The sequence below is a fragment of the Saccopteryx bilineata genome, chromosome 1 (assembly GCF_036850765.1).
Source record: "Saccopteryx bilineata isolate mSacBil1 chromosome 1, mSacBil1_pri_phased_curated, whole genome shotgun sequence".
Lineage (NCBI taxonomy): Eukaryota > Metazoa > Chordata > Mammalia > Chiroptera > Emballonuridae > Saccopteryx > Saccopteryx bilineata.
This window is the reverse complement of record NC_089490.1, coordinates 131,078,281-131,099,224: the sequence shown is the minus strand read 5'-3', so window position 1 is coordinate 131,099,224 and position 20,944 is coordinate 131,078,281. Positions and strand designations below refer to the sequence as shown.

The following is a 20,944-nucleotide window of genomic DNA, read 5'->3' as shown; positions in this document are numbered from 1 at the left end:
GGGGTTTAGCCACATTCTGAGGGGGCACAGTCAGCCCCAGGGGAGGACTCTATTGGTCTTCTGCCCTGAGACCAGGGGCTCCCCAGCTGGAAGAACTTCTGCAGAGGTGATTGTTGGTCCCACTCAACTTGAATCTGCTGCTCACCTCACTGGGGAGAAATAGAATTGGAGTATCCAGAAGTGTCTGAAGGATTAAGCTCTGGAGTAGAGGTCACTTTACCCATACTGAGCTCCTGATCAAGAGACCCCTGAAGTAAGGGGTCCAACTAACATTGTATTCCCAACTTCAGCTGCCCTATTCCACCAAGCTTGCAACCTGTAAAGGAGGGGTGAGGCCAGTCTGAGCCCACACTACAGTCTTTATACAGAAGACCCTGTGGGAAGACCAGGCAGCTGCAAAACTAGGTGGAGCAGCTGGAAAGTGGAAACAAATCTTACAGAGCTTGGGTCTTTTTACAGAGCTTCTGTCAGCTCTAAGCAGGAGGAAGCTGATTTTTATATACAGATTGGCACCTCCCACACTACTCAGGCACAGAAAATGCAGACACAAACAGCAAACAGAGCAGTAACTCCAGACAGGTAGCCCATAGCAGGTTGCAACTACTAATGCCAACCCATATCTGAACTCCACCCAAGAGGTCCCAGAACCAACACAGCCAGTAGTGGATGGCAGACACCACCAATGTAGCTCAGTTAGCTACACAAGCAACATGCCTAAAGGAAGAGTCCAGGAGGCACCAGACACTGTGGAGAATAAATATGCCCAACAGGACAGACACTGCACAGCATCTAATACACGTGATCAAGGTTGACCCTTCGAGCCAGCCAGCTTGAAGGGGTAACCCCACCCATGAAAAGGCCAACTGTATTCAATACTCACATACTGCAGGAGGGTAAATATAACTCTCAAAAAGCATTCCTAGAGCAAGGAACTCAGGTGACCTGGATGTTAGTACTACTGAACTCATATTCCTAATAAAGATGCCACAACAAATTTGAAAGTTAGAGCAGAGCTACCTAATACACAGACAAAATGAGAAGACAAAAACATATTACCCAAGTGATCAATAGAGAAATCCCCAGAAAAAGAACTAAATGAAATGGAAGTAAACATACCAGATGCAGAATTTAAAATAATGGTTATTAGGATGCTCAAGGATCTTAGAGCAAGAATGCATGATCACAATGAGAACTTAAATGAAGAAATAGCATCAAAAAGGACATTGAAACCATAAGAAAGAACCAGTCAGAAATGACAAATATAATATCTGAAATGAAGATTGCATTAGGAGGAATCAACAGCCAGCTGGATGAAGCAGAAGATCAAATTAGCGATTTAGAGAACAAGATAAACGAAGGCACGAAAGCAGAACAGCAAAAATAAAAGAGGCTCAGAAAGACTGATGAAACTCTAAGAGACCTCTGTGACAACATGAAGAGAAACAACATCTGCATCACAGGGGTTCCTGAAGGAGAAGAGAAAGAACAAGGGACAGAGAACTTGTTTGAAGACATCATCATTGAAAACTTCCTTAAATTGATGAAGGAAAAAGTCACACAAATTCAAGAAGCACAGAGAGTCCCATTAAAGATGAACCGAAGGAGGCCTACACCAAGATACATCATAATTAAAATGCCAAAGATAAGAGACCAAAAGAATACTAAAAGCTGCAAGAGAAAAGCAATTAATTTTCTACAAAGGAGCCCAATAAGTCTGACAGCTGACTTCTCAACAGAAACACGTTAGGGCCAGCAGGGATTGGCAAGAAATATTCAAAGTGAAGGAAAACAAGAACCTACAACCAAGACTACTCTATCCAACAAAGCTGTCATTTAAAATTAAAGGAGAAATAAAGAGCTTCCTAGACAAAAAAAAAAAAAAAAAAAAGCCTCAAAGAATTCATTATAACCAAACCAGTATTGCAAGAAATATTAAAGGGCCTGCCATAAAAAAAGCAAAGGAAAAAAGAAATCAAGAGAAAGAGGATTGTAGGTTCAAAGAATAAAATGGCAATAAATAAGTACATATCAATAATAACCTTAAATGTAAATGGATTAAATGATCCAATCAAAAGACATAGGGTAGCTGCGTGGATGAGAAAACAAGACCTATAATATATGCTGTCTATGAAAGACCCACCTCAGAACAAAAGATAGACACAGAAACGACAAAAAACTTTTTAGTATAAAAATGTACATACTTATACTAAAAAAAATGTATGTTATTTCTCTGGAATTCAACTTTAACTCAACATCTAGTATTTTTTTTTTCTGGAAGCCCTAACTATAGCAAAGAAAGAGAAAGAATCAGGGAGAAGGTATCTAGGGAGTCCTCATCTCCACTCTGAGCTAAAGGTTTCCTTGGAGCTGTGGACTTGGTCATGTGACCTGGAGAGCCAACCCCATGGGCAGCTATGAGAGAGATAGGTCCCTCTGGTGCCTCTTGCCCTTCACAGGTCCTGGCTCAGTGCCTGCTGCTGCTCCCACCATACCTTTTGCCTGCCACCTGCTCAGTTCAAGTTGGGAATTGGGGGCAAGTGCCATAGAGGTAAGAAACAAACACAAGCACAATGTGCAAAACCACAGATATTTTGACTTTAATAAGTTATAAAATCAAGGAACCAAAGTTTGCTATACAGAAAACAAATGCATTGCTTGCTGTGATTGGTGAGATAAAATGTGATTGGAATTCAGCACCATGATGATTCTTGTGGTGGCTACTTGTCACACAGGAGTACACAGTCATCTGATAGACTTTACTATTGAGCACCATTTATATACCCCAGAGAAACAAACAAGCAAAAAACCTTAAAATACAAATGAAATGCTTATATGTGAAATTCCATGGGTTTTCCAAAAGGAGTATTACCAGAGAACCAAGTCCCAAAACTCTAGCATGAGTCTCCCTGTAAACATAAAGTGATCCTCCGGTCCCTCCGCTGATGTTTTAGAATCATGCACAGAGAACATCTGAGTCTCACATGATGTTAGGAACCTCAGCTAGGACTGACTCCTGTTTGGCCTCCCCTAGGAGGCAGCAGCCCCAAGCACATGGACGGATCACTGACTCTGGAAGCTCAGGACTGCTGCTAAGCCTACTCTCCAACTGTCCCAAACTCAGTGGAGATTTGCAGTTTCTCAGAGCTGGGTGAACACTGCATTCCTGGACAGAGACCGCTGAGACTGTCCAGTTCTAGAGAGCTCTGGATATACGGTCCAAGGTATGGAGAGTAGTGTGTGTGTGTGTAGGGGCATGGCCATGCTGGCTTACAGCCTCCAGGAGACAGCTCTTTCCCTCTAGCAAAAGATGGGTACCCCTGGCAAAATCCCACTCAGGGCCTCTCTTCCAAAGACTTCCAGCTCCAAGATATGCAGCCCTTCTTTGCTGGGATCTGAGAATAAGGCCCCCAGGCTGGGTGAACTGGGTAATACTCTCTGGCCAGGTTTAGCACCCCATACTTCCTTTACATTCTAGGACAGACCCAAGCAAGAATTGCTCAGTCCTTCAGGCCATGAATAACACCAGCTTCCAGGGGTTCAACCAATGAGGGAAAGCATAGTGACCCATTTCCTAATTGTATCGACAGGATTGCAAAAGTACTTTATACCACAGCTTACTAAAGAAGAAGTGATACTAACTATGAGAGAAGTTCAAAATGTTTTCTCCAGTTTGGTTCTTAGGTGCCAGCAAGCTTAGATACTGGAACACGTGTGTGAGCATGTGTGGGACATGGTGGCAGAGGGAGGGCTGGCTGCGCCGGGGGTTGGGAAGGCTGGGCATCACCCAGTTGGACAGTTAAGCATCTTTCCAGATGTGGTCCTTGCTGTGTCCTATGCCCATCCTTTGTCCCTCAGACTATACACACACAGACCCACTTACATGTGTGCACAGATTCAGACAGACTTAGCACCTCAAAACTCAATATAAAGAAGCCGTCATGGGTTAATTACCCTGAGCCTCAGTGTTTTTGTCTATGTGTCAGGGACTAATAAGGAAGAGTTCTCTAATATCCATGAACAGCAAGAGTAAAAAGGCTTTTAAAAAGCTTTCTTGGATATGAAAAGCCTAAGAATTATGTGTCAGGGTGACCTGACTAAGGAGCTCATGTGCCCCCAGTTCTTATAATTTTGGGAAGTTTAAGCTGCGTGTTAATACTGCAGGGAGAGGTAAAGGTAGCCATTGTCCTGCCATCCACCCCACCCTCCCTTCTTACCTCTCTCTCACAAAGCACCGTTCTACCAAAACTAGAGGTTGTGAGAGATTGGAGAAAGCAGAAGCTGCAGCAGGCTGCCCACCTCCTGCACAATGCCTCCAGCAGAAGACAGACCATGCATTCTCTGCTCACACAGCTAAGGGATGGGCAAGAGGCAGGACTAGGGGTTAGGAAGGTCCACAGGGTAAGCCTGTCGCCACAAACGGGCTTGGTCTTCAGCAGCACCTGCAAGCCCTCAGAGCCCCAGCGCAGGTCCCTGGGTCATGACATCCGTGGTGGCAGCACCACAACCCCTCAGCCCTGACCACTCATGGAACTTTCCAGCACAACCTGTGCCTCTCATCCTTCCCACACAAGTGGGACAGGAGAGAGCCTTTCTGGGGAGCTGCAGGGATGCGGCCTGGCCAGTCAGAGGCGACACACAAGGGCCAGGGTTTCTGGAAAGGAGAGAGACCGGGAGCGCACCCCACTACTCCTCCCATGGGAAATGTGACTGGTTTAGATCTACGAAGCCCTAGGCAGCCTCATGGCTGAGACACTCCTGGGCATGCTGAGCACCTTGTGGGTCACATGGCTTCCCCTCAGTCCTTCATTGGCAAGCCTGGGGACCAGGGGCTGCAGCGTAGTGGCTCCCAGACCTCCTTAAAATATTTTGAGCTGACCTTTAAAGAGAATTTTCACACACAAATCTAGCCTTCTAGTGAAAAAGCACGCTATCTGCTGCAGGGCCCAGCACCAGAGGTGGTGCTGATGGTGCTGACCAAGTCAGAGGCTCCCCGGTTGGCTCCGGTCCCCCTGCTCGCCACACTCGTCCTCGCCACCTGTCTGGCCATTGAAGGCACTGGAGTTCACAGTCTCCACCTCACTGTGGTCATCTCAGTGACTGGTTAGTTAGTAAATAATTCCTGCTTCTCCTGAGAGGCCCGATGGGGCTTGTGTCCAGGCCTGGGGATTAGAAGGAAACTCCTGTGTTTCCAGAAAGGGTGCTACCACCGAGGGAAGGAAAACCTCCACTTACTGCTCAGAAACTTGAGGCAAATGTTTTCTCTCTCTCTGAGTTAGTCCTTCCACCTCCCCCCGTCCCCGCTCTGCACTGACAAAGTCTCTAGAACCACCACATTCCTATCTAGCCCCCAGCTGCCCCAGCGCAGGACCGAGAACACTCTGGGCGGGCAACCACGTGCACTCCTGTAGTCACATGCTCACCACCATACGCGTGTGCGCAGATATATTTATTATGCCCCCCCCCCACCCCCACGTTCCCTTGAGACTTTTTGGACTCAGGAATTCTGCCCTCATCTGCACAGCACAGGGTTTGCCAGCCCATAGAATTTCTTTATAAGCAAGAAAAAAAAAAAAGCTATCGATGCTACCTCTCCATTTTATTAGACCTATCTGAGCATCTCCTTCTTCCTCATCTCGTCCATGAGCTCCTGGATCCTTCGGTTCCTGGTCTTCTCGTACGGGCTCGGCCGGTGTGGGATTAGGTTGGGTGGCTGGACTTCGTTGTCCAGGCCACTGATTTTGTAGGGCACATCAACAGCATTGGTTTCCGGGTGGTCCTTCGTGACATTGGTGCCGGAGGCATTGAGAGGCACCTCCAAGGGCGTGCCCAGCGGAGGCTGCAGCTCCATGACTGGAGTGGGGACCGGGTGGGTAGGCACGAGCTCCTCAATGTCGTTGTGTTTCCCAGGTGGCGGTGGCTTTACTCTGTCATCCACATGGGTGAGGTTGCTGTGAAGGCTGCAGGACTTGCAGCACAGCTTGTTGTAGTCGGGCATGGAGCAGTAGCGAGACAAGACTTCCATCCTACAGAACATGGACTTGTCACCTTGGCAGCGGCCCTCTGAAAGAGAAAAGTGGGACACATAACCGAAGGACAAGATGAGGGGAACTCTGTGCCCTCACAGGGCAGCTTGCTGTGGGATGGCATCCGAGAGAGCCCGGAGACAGTGCAGAGGCAAGCAAGCTCACAGGGAAAGTCTGTGTGGTGTCTGTGGCAGCAGAGCGCTGGCCCCTGGCCCTGGGAGACAGCCACAGGAGAGCTGTGAGAGAGGCTCCCCTCCTCTAGGCGGGCCCAACTGGGTCTGCATTTTTCAGCATGTCTCAAAGTCTGAGACAGAAATGAGGACTGTCTGTTTTTAGGGAATGATTCCAAGCTTGTTTTAAAGAATGGAACTTCACCAGATCTTTACATGTGACATCCCTATGGTAACCCCAATGAAACCAGATAGTAGAGTTTGACTCTACAGTGATCTATATTCAGTAACTATAACAAAATGAAACCTAAAAGAAACCTGGTAGTGCAGACACCAGAGCCTTGGCTGTGGCCTCACCACAGTCCTCACATTTTTTCCCTGTCCTCACGAATCCACCCCCCTCATGATCTTTGTTTCCAAAAAGTACCTAAAGGGAAACTAAGTTACCCAGACTTCTGTGGGCTTTTTTCTGCTTGCTTCAACTTACCCAACAGCCCCGTGTCCTGCTCCATTGGCCCCATGGCCCCACTTCAGAACTTCTGGCCATTTCCCAAGCATACTGCTCGGTGACTTACTGCCCTCAGGACAGCACATCCTTCCCTTTCCTCCCTGCCAGGACACTGGTCACCCCCAGGCCAGCTCGCAGGGAGAACCTGACTCCCTCCTTGTAGGCCACATGGTCTCTCTTTCCCCTCGTGGCTGCCTTCTCCCTGGTCTTGCTCCGACTCTGTCTGCCTCCAGCTATACGAAGTCAACCCATCCCATGCCTCTTGTTCTCACTCTCCTCTCACTCTGTGTGCTCCCCAGATTCCTCTTCCTCTTCCTTTTCTCCCACTGCCTCATTCCACACACTACACGAAAACTGAGATGATTTACAAAAACTCATTCAACAAGAAAGAATGAGTCATATTACAGGAGATATTTGATCTTATAAATTCTGATCACTAATTTCCAGGGGCCTGACTCTGCCTACGTTGCTTCTCTACTCAGACACTCGGCTCTCACAGTGAGGGCCCCGGCCATTCCCACACGCACCTTTGCTGTGCCCTCCCTTCCCTTCACCTTCTACTAAAAGGGGGGTGAGAAAGGAGGTGAGAGGGGAGGAAGGGCAGCCATGGAAGGGGAGACACATCTGCAGATTCCCTCTGCGCATCAACATATAGCCCTGTCTACACTTACACTGGGAAGCTGTGCTAGCTCATCAAATCCAGTCCTGACATATACCTGCTGCGTGGCCACTGCTCCAGCCTGTGATTTTCCCTATACTTAGTTGCACACCAAACCCCAAACATGGATACAACTTCCTACTAGACACCCTAAGCTGCCTAAGACTCCATACATCCAGCCTAGGCCCCTGGCATCGGCTGGTGCCATCTGCCTCAGAGAATGGTCTTTCTGATGCACACCCAGCTGTCACCTCCAAACCCATCAGTATTTCCTCCTACACCCTCTCTGGTCTGTCTGGGCGCCCCTCTCCCACCTCCACCCACTGTGGCTACACCATGCTCAGGACCTTCTTTCTGCCTGCCTGTCTACAGTCAGAATATTTTCCAACCAGAGATGTGACCATATCACTGTCCTGCATTGAACCTCATTGTTTTCTGAGTGAAGGCCTGTCCCCATTGCCTGCCTCTCCGCTCACTCAGGCCTCCAAACTCCTGCTCTGCACGGTGCTCCTCTGGCCACAGGATTGCCCTCGCTGCACCTCCCTCTCCTTCCAGCTGCCTCTTCTCTTCTGCTCAGCATGGCTGAAGCACACCTTCCTCAGGCAAACAGTGCCCAACCTCCCTCAGGAGTTTAGATCCTGCCAGCGTGTGGTCCCCTTCCCAGCACTTTATTCCAGTTGGTGAGTTCACATTTAATTGTCAAATAAGGCGACTAATAACGTGACTTGTTCATTATCCTGAAAGCTCCACAGGGCGAGCCCTGAGCCGTAGAATGCCCCTCTGTCCCCAGAGCCTAGAGCTGTGAATGAAAGAACAGTGCCAATGTACACATGCGCACAATGTAAGTGTGAATAACTGAGGAAGTCCAAAACAGGATATGTGTGCATTTACATAGCGACATTGCAGGCGAGAGCACACAGAGGTGCCTACCACAGGCGGTGGAACCGACTTGGGCTGTGTGCTTCCAAATAGCCCAAATAGGTCGGAAGCATCACTGGCTTCAGGACCACAACGTGAAGCAATAAAGAGAGGTGGCTGCTCAGGAAAAGCTTGGTCTTTCCAACCTGGGACAGAGCCATGGGTCGTGAAGTGGAGGGACAAAGGCCGACAGGCATCGAGGGTCCAGGGCTGACCACAAAAATCAAACTGGAAGGTCCAGCGATGTGGATTTCAGGGTTTTAAAACTGACAGCTGAAATCTTAGATGCCCAAAATATGAGACAGGTGAACTCAGAGCTGTCTGGTTGGAGGCTGATGGAGTGGGCTAATGGGGTGGGAGGGGCTCAGAGCCCTTTCCCCTCCACCCTCTCCCTGGGCACTCCCATTTCCGGCAGCCACTGAGGTGAGCTGTGTGAAAACTACTGGTCTCAGACCTCAGGGAGACCCAGGGGAGCTTTGGAGGAGACCGGTGCAGACTTCATTGTCGGGGGTGGGTGGTGGGTGGTGTGGGGTGAGGGGGTGGGTGGAGGGGGATGGGGTAGGGCGGGGCGGGGGGAGGGCAGAGGCACAGGACAAGGGTGGAGCCTGGCCTGATCCTGCTGCTTGGAGTGGGGCTCTCCTGCCACCAGCCTTCCCTTTACTCATGACCAGGCTGGTGTGACACATCTCGCCCATTTGTCTCCCGCTAGGCTGGGACCCTGAGAAGCAGGCATCACATCAGTCTGAGACAGGGGTTTGGCCAGCCAAGTCAGTCTCTCTATCTGGTTTTATAGATAAGGTGTTACTGAGACAGGCATGTCGTTCATGTATTATCTGCGGCTGTTATCCCACTACAAAGGCAGAGTTGAGCATTTGCGAGGGAGACCACATGGCCTCCATGCCTAAAATATTTACTATTTGGCTCTTTAGAGAAAAAGTTTACCAACTTCTGGTCAAGTGCTTGGCGGTGTCCCCAAGGCCCGATCAGGGCTTGACACAGAAAGCACCTGGCAAACTGCTGCTGAGTAAATGGACTCTTTAGGGTGAGCAGTCCATCCCCTACCCAGACAAGCTAGCGAGGCCTGGGGTCAGGCTTCCCCTCCAGGGCCTCCCTTCTACCCGGCCTACACATTGGACCTCTGGGTCTGACTTCCTTTGAGCAGTGGGCTGCATTGCTTTAAGTTTCTAATAACTAAAATAGGTCAATGAATTAAAAAATAATTGAGAAGGCCACTTGCCAGGAGCATGGCTATGCTAATATCAGTCTGGATAAATTTCAAAGTATGATAATTATGACCCACCACTGTTAATCTGTGCCTTTTTAAGCGGCATCACTGAGCAGAGAGCCCTGTGAGATGAAGGTAGAATTGTATCACTGAAGGGGGAGTGACCTGTGCTGGATAGACCGGCCCAGAGTCTCCACTGGATACTAACTTCAGCTCCAGAATGCTTGCCCGTCCACCACATCCAGCAGAGTGACCTGGCCAGACCTACTGCCCCCCAGAGGAAGACCAGGAGAGCACACCCACTTTCACACACTGAAGCCATCACCAGGCTGTTCCCACAGTCTGGCCTGGATTTGAATGCCACTGGTGGTATTATTTGCTTTGTTGTTTTTGCCTTTAAATTATCTCCTTTCTTTTAAACTTAAAATGTATTTTAGAAGAAAATTTTATACTACCATTTATGTCAAACTAGACAAAAAGGAAACTTTTACGTCCTCTTCAATCAGTTTGTAAGTCCTATTTTTAATTCCTCAAATTCCAGGGAGATACTCCTGACTTGCAAAGGTCTGAGTTGGAGAGAAATGAGCAAGTGTGGGAGAGATGCCGGAATGCGACCTGGCATCTCTCCCACACATTCAGAAATGGGGCTATGCAGGCCACACGCATGAGCAACCTCAATCACCTTCGTCCCCACACTGGGGAAAAGGCTGGGATGCAGGGAGCTTCCTTTGCTTTTCTCGGTCAAGTGTAATGTGCTATTTCATCTTTTAAAAGATTGTGTGACAAATTAAATCAGTGGGAGGCATCATCATCTGCCAGGCCCTCCATCACTGTGGCTGTGCCTAAGCACACAGCCTCTGGGGAGACTGCAGCTCTGCGGGGGTCTTGGGGGGACTCTCCTGATCTGTCCAGAAAGGGCACTGAGAGGATGTGGAGTCAGACAGCTTGTCTTGGTCGCCTTGTCACTCTATCCCTCACTCTCTCTCTGTAAAAATATTTTTTCCATTGATGAGAGAGGGAGAAGGGGAGAGAGAGAGAGAGAGAGAGAGAGAGAGAGAGAGAGATATCAACTCAATGTTTCACTTAGTTGTTCCATTCTGTTGTGCACTCGCTGATTGCTTCTTATACATGCCCTGACCAGGGATGAGACCGTGAGGTCTGTGCACTAGGACGATGCTTTACCCACTGAGCCACCCCGCCAGGGCTTCCTTGTCTTTCTTGAATTCCTTTCAATGGCCAGAGCTTAGGCAGGCTGAACTCAGCCACCTGAAAAACTGACCCCCACCCTGAAAAACTGACACCTGTGGCTTGACCCCGAGACCCGTATCCACGATGCAGGGTGGCCCCATGACATACTTCCTCTTGTCTCCTTTCTCCTTGTGTGGGACCCCTTCACTGGCAGGGCACCACTCAGGCCCCAGATGAGGAGGTCCCTGTCAGATCTTGACCATCTGTCTGGTCCTTGTTAGCAAGGTGAGTGAGCACACAGCCCTGTGGCTTCTGAGGGCAGGCCTCAGGAGACATGGGTAGGCATGGCCAAGAGCACATATCCGTGATTGTCGCAGGCCTGGTGCCCAGAGCCACTGAGGCCTTGCCCTTTTTCTGACTCAGATTTTCCCGGGCCAGACAGGCAGGTCTCCTTTCCTTTCCTGAACAGAGAGCTGAGAGCTGCCCCAGGAGCCACGGAGGTGGCTGAACGGTGGCTCTGGGCACCTGACTTGGACCAGCACTGTCTTGGCTCCCAAGTTCATACTCCCCCTCTGTGGGCTCAGATCCCCTTCCTGACTGTTAGAGTGCCGACAAGGAGGAGGGAACACAGGGGTCCCTGGAAGTACTTGTTCAGCATGAAGATTCAGAACTCAGAATCATGGTGGAGATTTCACAGGGGTGGAGGTATAGATATCTCAGGGGGAGCAGGAGCTTAAGCAATCTCCGTTTGTCAGGGGACAAGGAGGCAGCAAAGCCACATGAGTCAGAAACCAAGGAATGGATGGGACAGGGCACTGCCTCTGTCCACGCTGTCAGCCACGGAGAGGACAGGAAGGAGCCAGCCGGCCGCGTGCCGAACCCAAGCACCCAGTCTCACTGAAATTTTATTGAGTTTATTTATGGGCTGCATTACAGGAAGTCTTTTCCAGTGTTTGTAAGAATAAGAGGTCATCTCACAGTCACTTTGGTACACACTCACGCGGTCTCATAAAAAAACAACAACAATGGAGAAGCAACGACAATGTAACCTATATAATATGTCATCAATACATACAAAACACTAATAAAATATCCCTGATAAACCAAGTGCAAATCGACAGAGAGAACAATGCCCAGGAGTGTGTATTGCACCTTCCCCGAGTCACTCTTGTCACTCACATGGCCTGGTCAAAGTTGAAAGTTAACAGTCATGAGAATGAGGATGCATTACACACCGAGTATTTACATCACAGGAATTGCTGCAGGGAGGGTGGCAGGGGGGGTTGTGGGTTGCTATTCACAGGTGGATGGCACTGGGCGTGCGGCGGTGGGAGTCGTGGCGGATTGCTACACTGGTCATTTGAAGGGCCAAGCATGTTGCCCTCTGGTGTAAGGCAGAGCTGTGGGAACGCCTGAAAGGGCTCCAGCAACAGTCAGCACCCACTGGCCAGCAGTGTCCTTCCCCACTGGTGGGCCTCACTACAGGCCAAGGGGCACAGGCAGCCAGGCCACCTGATTGGGAAAGCTCACCTTTGGCCAAAGATAGGTAACTCAGACCGCCTTCCCCTAGACCCGCACCGCTGGCCTCCTATCTGGACCATGTCTTCATGCTGGAGGTGGGGTTAACAGTCGATTCTGTTACCTTTCAACTTTAAGGCATTTTCTACATAGTTTTGTCTAAGCAAAAAAGCAATAAAAATTGAGGTAATTCTGTAGTTGTTCACACTAGCAGGTGCCCCCATCTGCATCAGACAGACTCTCGCCCTCTCGCTCTCTCGCCCTTGTGGACGGGGTCATGTGTGCACAGAGAGAAAAGGCCGTTGGAACTAATGGACAGAGAATGGGAGTCGCGGTGTGTCTCTATGTCCCACTGGAGGGACACATCCCCCGCCTCCTTTGTTTGACCCAAACCCGCCTGACGAGACAGGACGTGGGGGCAAGAGCTGTGTAAGTTGGACACAAAGGCCACAGAAAGCAGGCTGCAGTCACACAAGTAAGACACACTCAGCACAGCGTCAGCAGCAGCAGCAGCAGCAGCAGCAGAGGCAGCAGGAAGCCCCCGATACACCGCCGGACCCTTAGGGCTGGGCCACCCAGCATGGCACTGCAAAACCACAGGCCTTGGGACTGCTGGCCTCTCAGCAGAAGGTTTGTTTGAAAGGGGGTGGGTTGGCTTCCCCTTGACTTCTGACCTGCAGCTCCAGCTTGGAGGGCCGTGGCCCTGCAAGGCGGTCACCAAGTGGTCACATTTGCACTTTGGCCCCTGGCTTCTCCAGCACCATGACAACAGATCTTTGACCCTTTATGAGCCATCTCCAAACAGGTGCTGGCCTCCTGAGAAGAGGCCAGTGCCTGGGCCATGTCTCTGAGAGGCTGGCCCTCCGGCCAGGCAGCCAGGCAACTCCGAAGGAGGTGGATGAGCACAGAGGCCCAGGAGAAAACAGATTCAACAGAGAGCACTCAAGAAGAGTCAGGGGAGTTTTCCATAGAAAGAGAGGAGGAGAGCCCATGGCAAGCTCCACAAAGTGTAGGGCATGCACTGAAGGGCAGAGGCAGAGTTATAAATGGGCCGATTACTTGACGAAGTCTTCTGGACCGGCGAGTCCGTGTCTGGTCGGGACAACCACTGAACCACATAGCTCTTCTTGGAGGGATCGGAGATGTTTCCTAGAGGGAAGAGAAAAAGGCTGTGGCTGCTGGGGCACCAGGCCAGGGCCCCTACCCCACCAGCTCCATAGACCCTTGCATCCTTGGGAAGAAGGGCAATTGGAGGACACTCAAAGCTCTCCCTCATGACAGATGGGCCCCAACCTCCTGCCTTTCCCCCACCCCCATGCATTCTGAGTCTCATCTATTGAGGAGCTCAGCTCTTGGGCCCTGCCGGACTCCTGAGTTATGCACACTGGTCTGGATCCCAGGCCAAGCAGTGCACCAACTGCCTGCCCCAGGAATGCAGGGACCAACTGAGTCTGGATGTCCCACCCCTCCCTCCAGCTGTGTGGGCATGCCTGACCCTCCTGAGCTCCTTCTCCATAGAGGGAATTTGTACTAGGGTCTATGTTTTGAGCTGTTTCAGGCACCAAAGGAGGCCATATGTCTGGCATTCGCCAGAGTATGTGTGTGCAGCTGGTGTCTGGCTGTTTTTTGTGGGAGACACAGGGCACCTGTCTGGCTAAGCCTCACTGTATCATCACTGAGTTTGATTCTGTCTTCTCAACCAAGAGGGAGTGTCAGAAAGGCAGGGTGGGCTGAGTCCGTTCCGTCTTTCCCATGAAGGTGAGCAGCACCTCCCATTCCCACTAGGGAAAGGGCCCAGCTCTGGCCCAGGAGGGCTCAACTTATCCTTCAAGGTCAGGGATGCTGAGTCCAGGCCACTTGTGGGAAGAGCATTTCCCTGGACTGGGACTTGCTGGGGCCCACAGAACCGGGCAGCAGAGGGCTTACGGGAACAGGGCCCCAGCCTGCAGATTCTGGCCGTCTCGGGTCGCTCCTCCTGACAGATCCCGAAGCTGTCCTCCACTGTGCGGCAGAGCACCGGGCGCTCCTGTGTGCCGTTGCCACAGGTTACCGAGCACTGCAGGTAGAGAGTCATCAGTCAGGGCCAACCTCCCATGCTGCACTGGGCTTGGAAGGGCCCCCCAAACATATGACCCCATAACATGTGAGAGGTAGTGAGGGGCAGAGAGGGAGAGTGTGGATTAGACCTATGCCCGGCCTTGGCCTGGCCTCAGGCGGCCATGTCCATCTCCTTGGGCTCTGAAGAGGGGACACTGTGCTATGTGTCTGAGCTACTGTAAGTTACAGAGAGAGAGAGAGAGCGAGAGAGAGAGAGAGAGAGAGAGAGAGACTATGCAGGGCCTGGCATGTCTAAGGGCCTGACTCTAGGAGGCCTGAGACCCAGGAAAACCTGCTGTGCTCTGGGGACCACTGGGAATGCTCTGAGTCCCGGAAACTTTGGTAGAGAACCACCTCCTGACACCTGTCTTCTTCTCCCCGACACAAGGTTCTTACACTACCAGCAAGTCTTACACTCGATAGTCCTTCCAGTCCCCATCCCCTTCTGCCTTCTCCATGGGGAGGGGCTAGCAGGTGTATTCACACCCAGACCCCTGGCTTGGCTCACAACCAGCCCAGCCCTGACCAAAGATCATTCTCCAGTCCTTTCCCTGTGTGTGGGAAAGGGCTGACTCAGCAGGTCTGGTTGCTCAAACCCTACAGAGTCCCAAGAAAGGCCTGTTTGCCGGACTGGCCCTGGAGCAGCTCCTGGGAACCTAGACCAGGGAATGTTCTGTCTGGTACGAGTGTGTTCATGCCCAAGGCTGTGGGTTGCACTGTACCAAGAAGGCCTGAGGCCTTGGGTTACGCTGTACCAACAACGTGATTTCTGCTGAGCACCTGCGTTCCCGCTGCAATTGGAGCTTCAGTAACTGACATCACACACACACAGGCACTGTGTACCAATGTGACTGGTCCCCAGTGAAAACCTAGACCCCCAAGCTTGGATGAGTTTCCTGGTAGGCAGGACTTCATATGTGCAGTCCCACATCCTGGGAGAATCAGGTGCATCCAGGCTAGAAATGGACGCTTGAAGGCACGCATGCACTGGGCTTCCTCTGGCCTTTGCCATGTGCTTCTTCCCTTCCCTGGTTGCACTCTGACTTTCCCTATAATAAGCCATAACCACGAGTGCCCCAGTCTCTGAGTCCTGTGATCCTTCCAGTGGATCATGGAACCTGAGGCTAGTCTTGGCTGTGAGCTAGAGGTCGGTGATCACATCAGCTCAACCCTGCCCCCAGAACTGCTCCTTGGCCCCTGAAACTATCCTCATTACACTTTCCACCCTAAGTCTAAGCCTCCCTTGGTTCATGCATCCTCCTGCCAGCTTAGCTGGCCCTCTAGATTACATACCCACCCTCAGAGATGAGAACCTGGGACTTCTGAGTAACCTGGAACCCAGGCTGCCCTCAGTGTGCTGGGATTCCAGATGCCAGTAGCACATGGGAGCTCGGCCCTGAGGACACACATTGCCCTGGGTTTCTGAACATGGCACTGACTACACGAAGCCACAGGTTCCCTGACACTGACAGGATGTGGCACGCAACCTGAGTCCAGACAAAGGTGCAACACCCCAGCCGCTTCAGTCCCACCCAAGCTCGGTTTGGGGGCCAAGAACACAGGACCAGGGCCAGGGGGACAACCTACTTGGGACCAGGGTCCTGCCTGCCAGCGACCAGGACAGAGCTCACGGTTGCAGGCCCTACGGCTCGAGGGCCGGACGTCACTGCAGTGCTTGGGGTGGACAGGGCGGGTAGTGTTGTTGTGCAGAGGCTGAACGCAGCGCACGGAGCGGACCTGTGTGCCTGTCCGCCCACAGCTCTGGCTGCACGGCTCCCATTCGCCCGTGACCCATCTGCCAGGGTAGAGTGGTACATGGTCAGACCCCTATGGCCTCAGTGGACAGAGAGAAGGCCTCCTGCTCCCCCAGGCATGGCCTTCCCTATTCTCACAAAGGCTTGCTGCACCCCTGCCCAAGGTCCTGCAAATAATGAGCCCTTCTCATGTCTACTGCTGGGATCCCTGGTGGAGGTGGCTGCAAACAGCCCAGGCCTGAGGGACCCTGCCTCTGTCCCTTTTGTGGCTCTGATTCTGCCCTCTAACCTCCATTTCTGTTGGCCTTTCTGGGCAGCAGTGTCAACCCCCTCAGCACGTGTCCTCACAGCCCCTACCTTTCGGGGCCAGACCCTGGGGCTGGCGGTCACGGATGTAGCGGTGCTATGGGTTATCTTGGAAACATCTCCCACAGGACCAGAAGCCAGCCTTGCTCCCTGAGCCTCAGTTTCCCCATCTGAGTATTACCACTTGTCATCTCTAAGATACAAGTCTGAAGCAGGGGTGCAACCTCTTAGATCCCACAAAACAAATGGTGGGTGACAAAGAACCCATCCAGTATCTCGAAGGATCTAAGGCCCAGAGCAGCTTGGGAGTCCACATCCCACACCCCCGCCCCTGGGGCCCAGGGAGTTGGGCAGCCCCAGGCACTCACACGGGCTGGGAACACTCCTGCGGGTTGCAAGGCCGACGGATGGCTTTGGGCTTTGTGAGGGTGTCACAGAAGACTCGGTGCACCATCTTGAGGTCCAGCCTCCGGCGGCAGCCATACTTGGTGAACTGGGATCCTGAAGACGAGACCTTGAAGGGGCTCAATGGGGTGGTGTGGCCCCTCTAGGGAGCTCAGAGGGGCGGTTCACCTGCAGCTTCAGCCCCATTCTTCCCAACATTCTCATGAGGTGGGGTGGGGGGAGCAGTGTGCCAGAGCCCGACCCTGAAGACGTCTAGTCTGGTGTCTCCCCAGCACCCTAGGCCGAGTGAGGGTGGGTGGCCAGAGAGAGTGACCACATCCTCCCTGGCTCCTTGGCTAACCTCCTGGGGCAGGAGGGAAGGTTTCATTTCCTCTCTCATTGCTGAGTTACTTATTCTACCTTAGATTAATATGCATCAAAGATCCAGTATGACCCAAGAGTTGGCTGAACATGGGAACATGCCCTGCCTTCCTCCCCCCTCAGCTAGTACAGCTGTTCTCAACTGGAGGTGATTCCGCACCCGGGGACATTGGGCAATGTCTGGAACACTTAATTGTCGCACTGGGGAGGAAGGGGTGTTATGGGCATTAGCTGGGAGTGCCGTTCAATAGCCTAGAATGCATGGGACAGCCCCCATAACAGAGAGGTCACAAAACCCAGCCTAGTGGGGAAGACAGGAGAGAATATGGTGGGATAGCCTGGTCTAGTCTGGGCAGTTAGGGGCATCACAGGAAGTAGAGGATGAGAGGTATTTAGTGGGAAGGCAGTGGAGGAGCTCCTGGGGGAGCAGACAGTCTATGCAGAGACTCTGAGGCAAGTGTTAACATGTCCATAAAAAGCACCTACGGTCAGGGGGACCAAGGCCTGGTGAGCAGTGGGAGAGGTCAGCAAATTGCCTGGACCTCGGAGGCCATGAGGAGAAGGTTGTTTTTTATCCTAAGAGCAGAGGGAGCTGCTGAAGACTATAACAGCAGGATGGGACATGGTCTGAGCTGCCCCTTTCATAGGTCACTCTGGGGGCGAGTGAACACACAGGGCCAGGGAGGGAGCAAAGGGGTGGTGGTCCCAGGGCTGGGAAAATGGGAACAGCTGATGGGTCCAAGAGATGTGTGGAAGTAACACTCAACAGGACACGCAGGTGAACTCCACGTGGGTTGGGGAGGCTCAACAGGAGGCTGGGGACACCCAGGTGGGAGCACTGGAGAGAAAGGCCTTGCATCTGTCAGCGCCAGGGAGTGGATGACCCGACCCTCGGCCAACTCCTCTTTGGCATCTAGCCTGGCAACCTGCTCCTGCAGGCTGAGCTGTCTTCCTCTGACTTTGATCTTGGTCACCCCCAGGAACAATGACCACTCTGGACAACTCAGAACTTTCTGTCCACCTTCATGTCCCGCCCAACTGTGGACTCCTTGAAGTCTGGGGCTGGACTGCCCCAGGACAGTTTGGGAGGCCTTTCTGAATGAACACAGGGGGTTCTGCAGAGGGCCCCCTCCACCCATCTCCAGCATAGCCCACGCCTTCCCTGTGCCCTTCCTCATGATGCCAGGTAACCCATCCAAGCCATCCTCACAGCCAGCTCCTGCCAGGCCAGCTCCTGCCTCCCATACGGAGGCAGGCTTACTCTGGCGTCAACGAATCCCCACACATGCCCTCTGGCTGCCTTTGGCCTGCTGCCCTGAACACTGCCCTCCTGCTCACTCTCTGCTCCCTCCCGGCACAGGTCACTGCTGCATCCTGCCCAGCTCCTGAGGTCAGTCTTCTCATGCCTGGCACATGCCTCAGCAGGGAACAGGGAGCTCAGGAAGCCCTTTGCCCAGAAGACTTTCCTCCTCAGCCCCTGGTTTCCTCGGGGCCTCAACCCCCAGAAGCCCCCTCACCTCCACCGCAGGGTTTGGAGCACAGAGACCATTTCTTCAAGGCCCACTCATAGCCCACGGAGTCATCTTCCAGGACCTGGTTGTCATCCACGTTGAGCGAGTCCTCGTGGATCATGTACTTGTATGTCAGCGAGATCCGGCTGTCTCCCTGCGGGATGACCTGCGCCCCACAGGACCGTGAGTGTGTCTGCCTCACCCTCCACTTCCTCGGAGTCAGTTTAGAGAGATCAGAGAGCCACACTTGTAGCCTAGCTCATTATCCATGGCTGCTATGTCTTAGAAAGTCCCCAACACTGAACCACTGCTTGCTGGGGTCACAGAGTGAGGCTCTTGTGAGGCTCTGGTCATTACTTTTTCATCAATATCAATGTGTAAACTTATTTTATATGTCTTTCTGTTTAAAGACACCTTACTTAAATATTCCTTGTTAATCTCCTGCCCTCTGACTCCTGACTGGGGCCTGAAGGTGCCCCTCTCACAGGCTGTGCTTACTCCTGGGACGCCGCACACCTCCTTACCCTGGAAACAGCACAAAGCACTTCAGCATTACACCTGGGCCCATTTTAAACAGTGAAATCATCCCATTAAAGCATAAAAATATGAAAAAAAAAAATGGCAGTAAATACACCGTGAAAAGGACACACTCCCCGGAGGCGCTAAAACAAGAAGCAGTGTCACCGGGCTCCACCTCAGTGGGGACCTTGTGTATGTCAAGGCACGGGTCTCTCACTGCTCCGCTCTTGTGCACAATGACTGTGGGAATTACTCCAAGCACTGATTTGGGGATGACAAGCATTTTTCAGCAAGTAGGCAAATTTAGCACTACAGAAGCTGCCGGTCTTGAGGCCGCCGGTGGCAGCACTTGGGAATGAAAGCCCCTTCAGGCGAGGAGAGGGGAGCGCATGTCCTGAAATGGGGTGCTGGGACCCAGGTGCCTATGCCCTACCCGAGCACTCACCTCAGCCTTAGCTGTGATGTTTTGTTTTGCTCTTTTTTGCAGATAAAATATATTACTTCTGCAATTAAAATTAATTTTTAAAAAGTGACTAGGGCCTTGTCTAGGGGGTTCAGTGGATGGAGCATTGCCCTGGCTTGCCAAATTCACAGGTTTGATCTTTCTGTCAGGGTACAGAGGAGCAGCCAGTGACGGTGCAACTGAATGAGACAAGAAATTGATGCTTCTCTCTTACTCTCTCTCTCTTTCTTCCCCCTTTTCATGCTCTCTCTCTCTCTCTCTCTCTCAAATCAATGAAAAAAAAAAAGGTGATTAGAAATCAAGCCTTTTCTGTACTCCCGTAACCAGGAGCAGCCTGTGATCTCGATTCAGGAGACCTGGGGTCCAGTCCTGCTCATGAACAAATCCAGTGTGGCCTGGGTCGGTGGTCTAACATCCTGAGCACCATTGGTCACCACCAGGGTACGGCAGGGTTTGGATTTGATGGCAGATGTTAAAAAGTGTACTGAAGGGTGGTTGTGAAAGTCATTCAGCAGGAAAACCATAACCCTTACAGGGAAAGGTTTGCCTGAGGCCACCCAGGGATGATGCAGGGCCCAGAGCTGTGACTGGCAGCTGCAAGTCTGTTTCTCACTCTGCACACAGATGGAGATCTTTGGTCCAAAGAGGCAGGCCAGAAGGGCTGTTCTAAGTATGGCCTGAAGGGGGCAGGTGGCTTCAGCCCTTACCTAGTGGCCACTCGCTTCTGGCCAGGGACTCACCAGCACAGCGATGGTGCCATGGAGAGGGCCCATGGTCTGCAGCGTCTCCCGGCCATCCTCGTCCCGATACTCCCACTCCACACCCATGGAAATGAATGATTTGGAATTAGGATCCACATCGTTCTCTTCATTTAAAATGAACTTGCCCGTCTCCAAGTTCTTGACAGCTAAAAATGGCAAAAGGGAGACCCCGCCACAATGACCAGGGGCAGGACCCGAGTATGCTGGAAGGAGGTGGCGGGGCACACTGGTTTGGCCAGGTGCAGGGAGTGTCCCTGCCGCAGACAGCCCAAATAAGCGGACAGCTCCCCCATCCTGTGCCGCTCGGCCTGAGCGTGTGCCTGTCTGCCAGTCCCAGAGTCCTTTCTTGGGTTTGTCCCCACAGCAGCTGGAGGTGAAGGATCTTCAACAGCTGTCAAGGCTGCCTCCCTGCAGTCTACTTGGAGCACTCAGCAGGTACTCAGCCACTGCCTGCCCCACCCCCACCCCCAGGTGCAGGGCCTCTGCTGGACTCTAAGGCACGAAGCTGGGGGGGGGGGCTTCCTGCCATGGGGTGAGTGTGGGTCAGCTGTAAAGCAGGG

At 52.1% G+C, this 20,944-nt stretch overlaps 1 protein-coding gene across 2 annotated transcripts in view; it reads right to left on the bottom strand.

The window, feature by feature from the left end:
• Positions 1–2,610: 2,610 nt before the first annotated feature.
• ADAMTS2 (ADAM metallopeptidase with thrombospondin type 1 motif 2) overlaps positions 2,611–20,944 on the bottom strand; it is a 225,713-nt gene continuing 207,379 nt past the window's right edge. For both annotated transcript variants that reach the window (XM_066266495.1, XM_066266498.1), the window contains exons 16-22: positions 20,364–20,530; positions 18,648–18,807; positions 16,734–16,866; positions 15,893–16,100; positions 14,135–14,264; positions 13,268–13,357; positions 2,611–6,060 (exon numbers count right to left, since the gene is read on the bottom strand). In XM_066266495.1, coding sequence (XP_066122592.1) covers positions 5,606–6,060; positions 13,268–13,357; positions 14,135–14,264; positions 15,893–16,100; positions 16,734–16,866; positions 18,648–18,807; positions 20,364–20,530 — 1,343 coding nt within the window. In that variant the 3' untranslated portion in view covers positions 2,611–5,605. The remainder of the gene's footprint in view (positions 6,061–13,267; positions 13,358–14,134; positions 14,265–15,892; positions 16,101–16,733; positions 16,867–18,647; positions 18,808–20,363; positions 20,531–20,944) is intronic.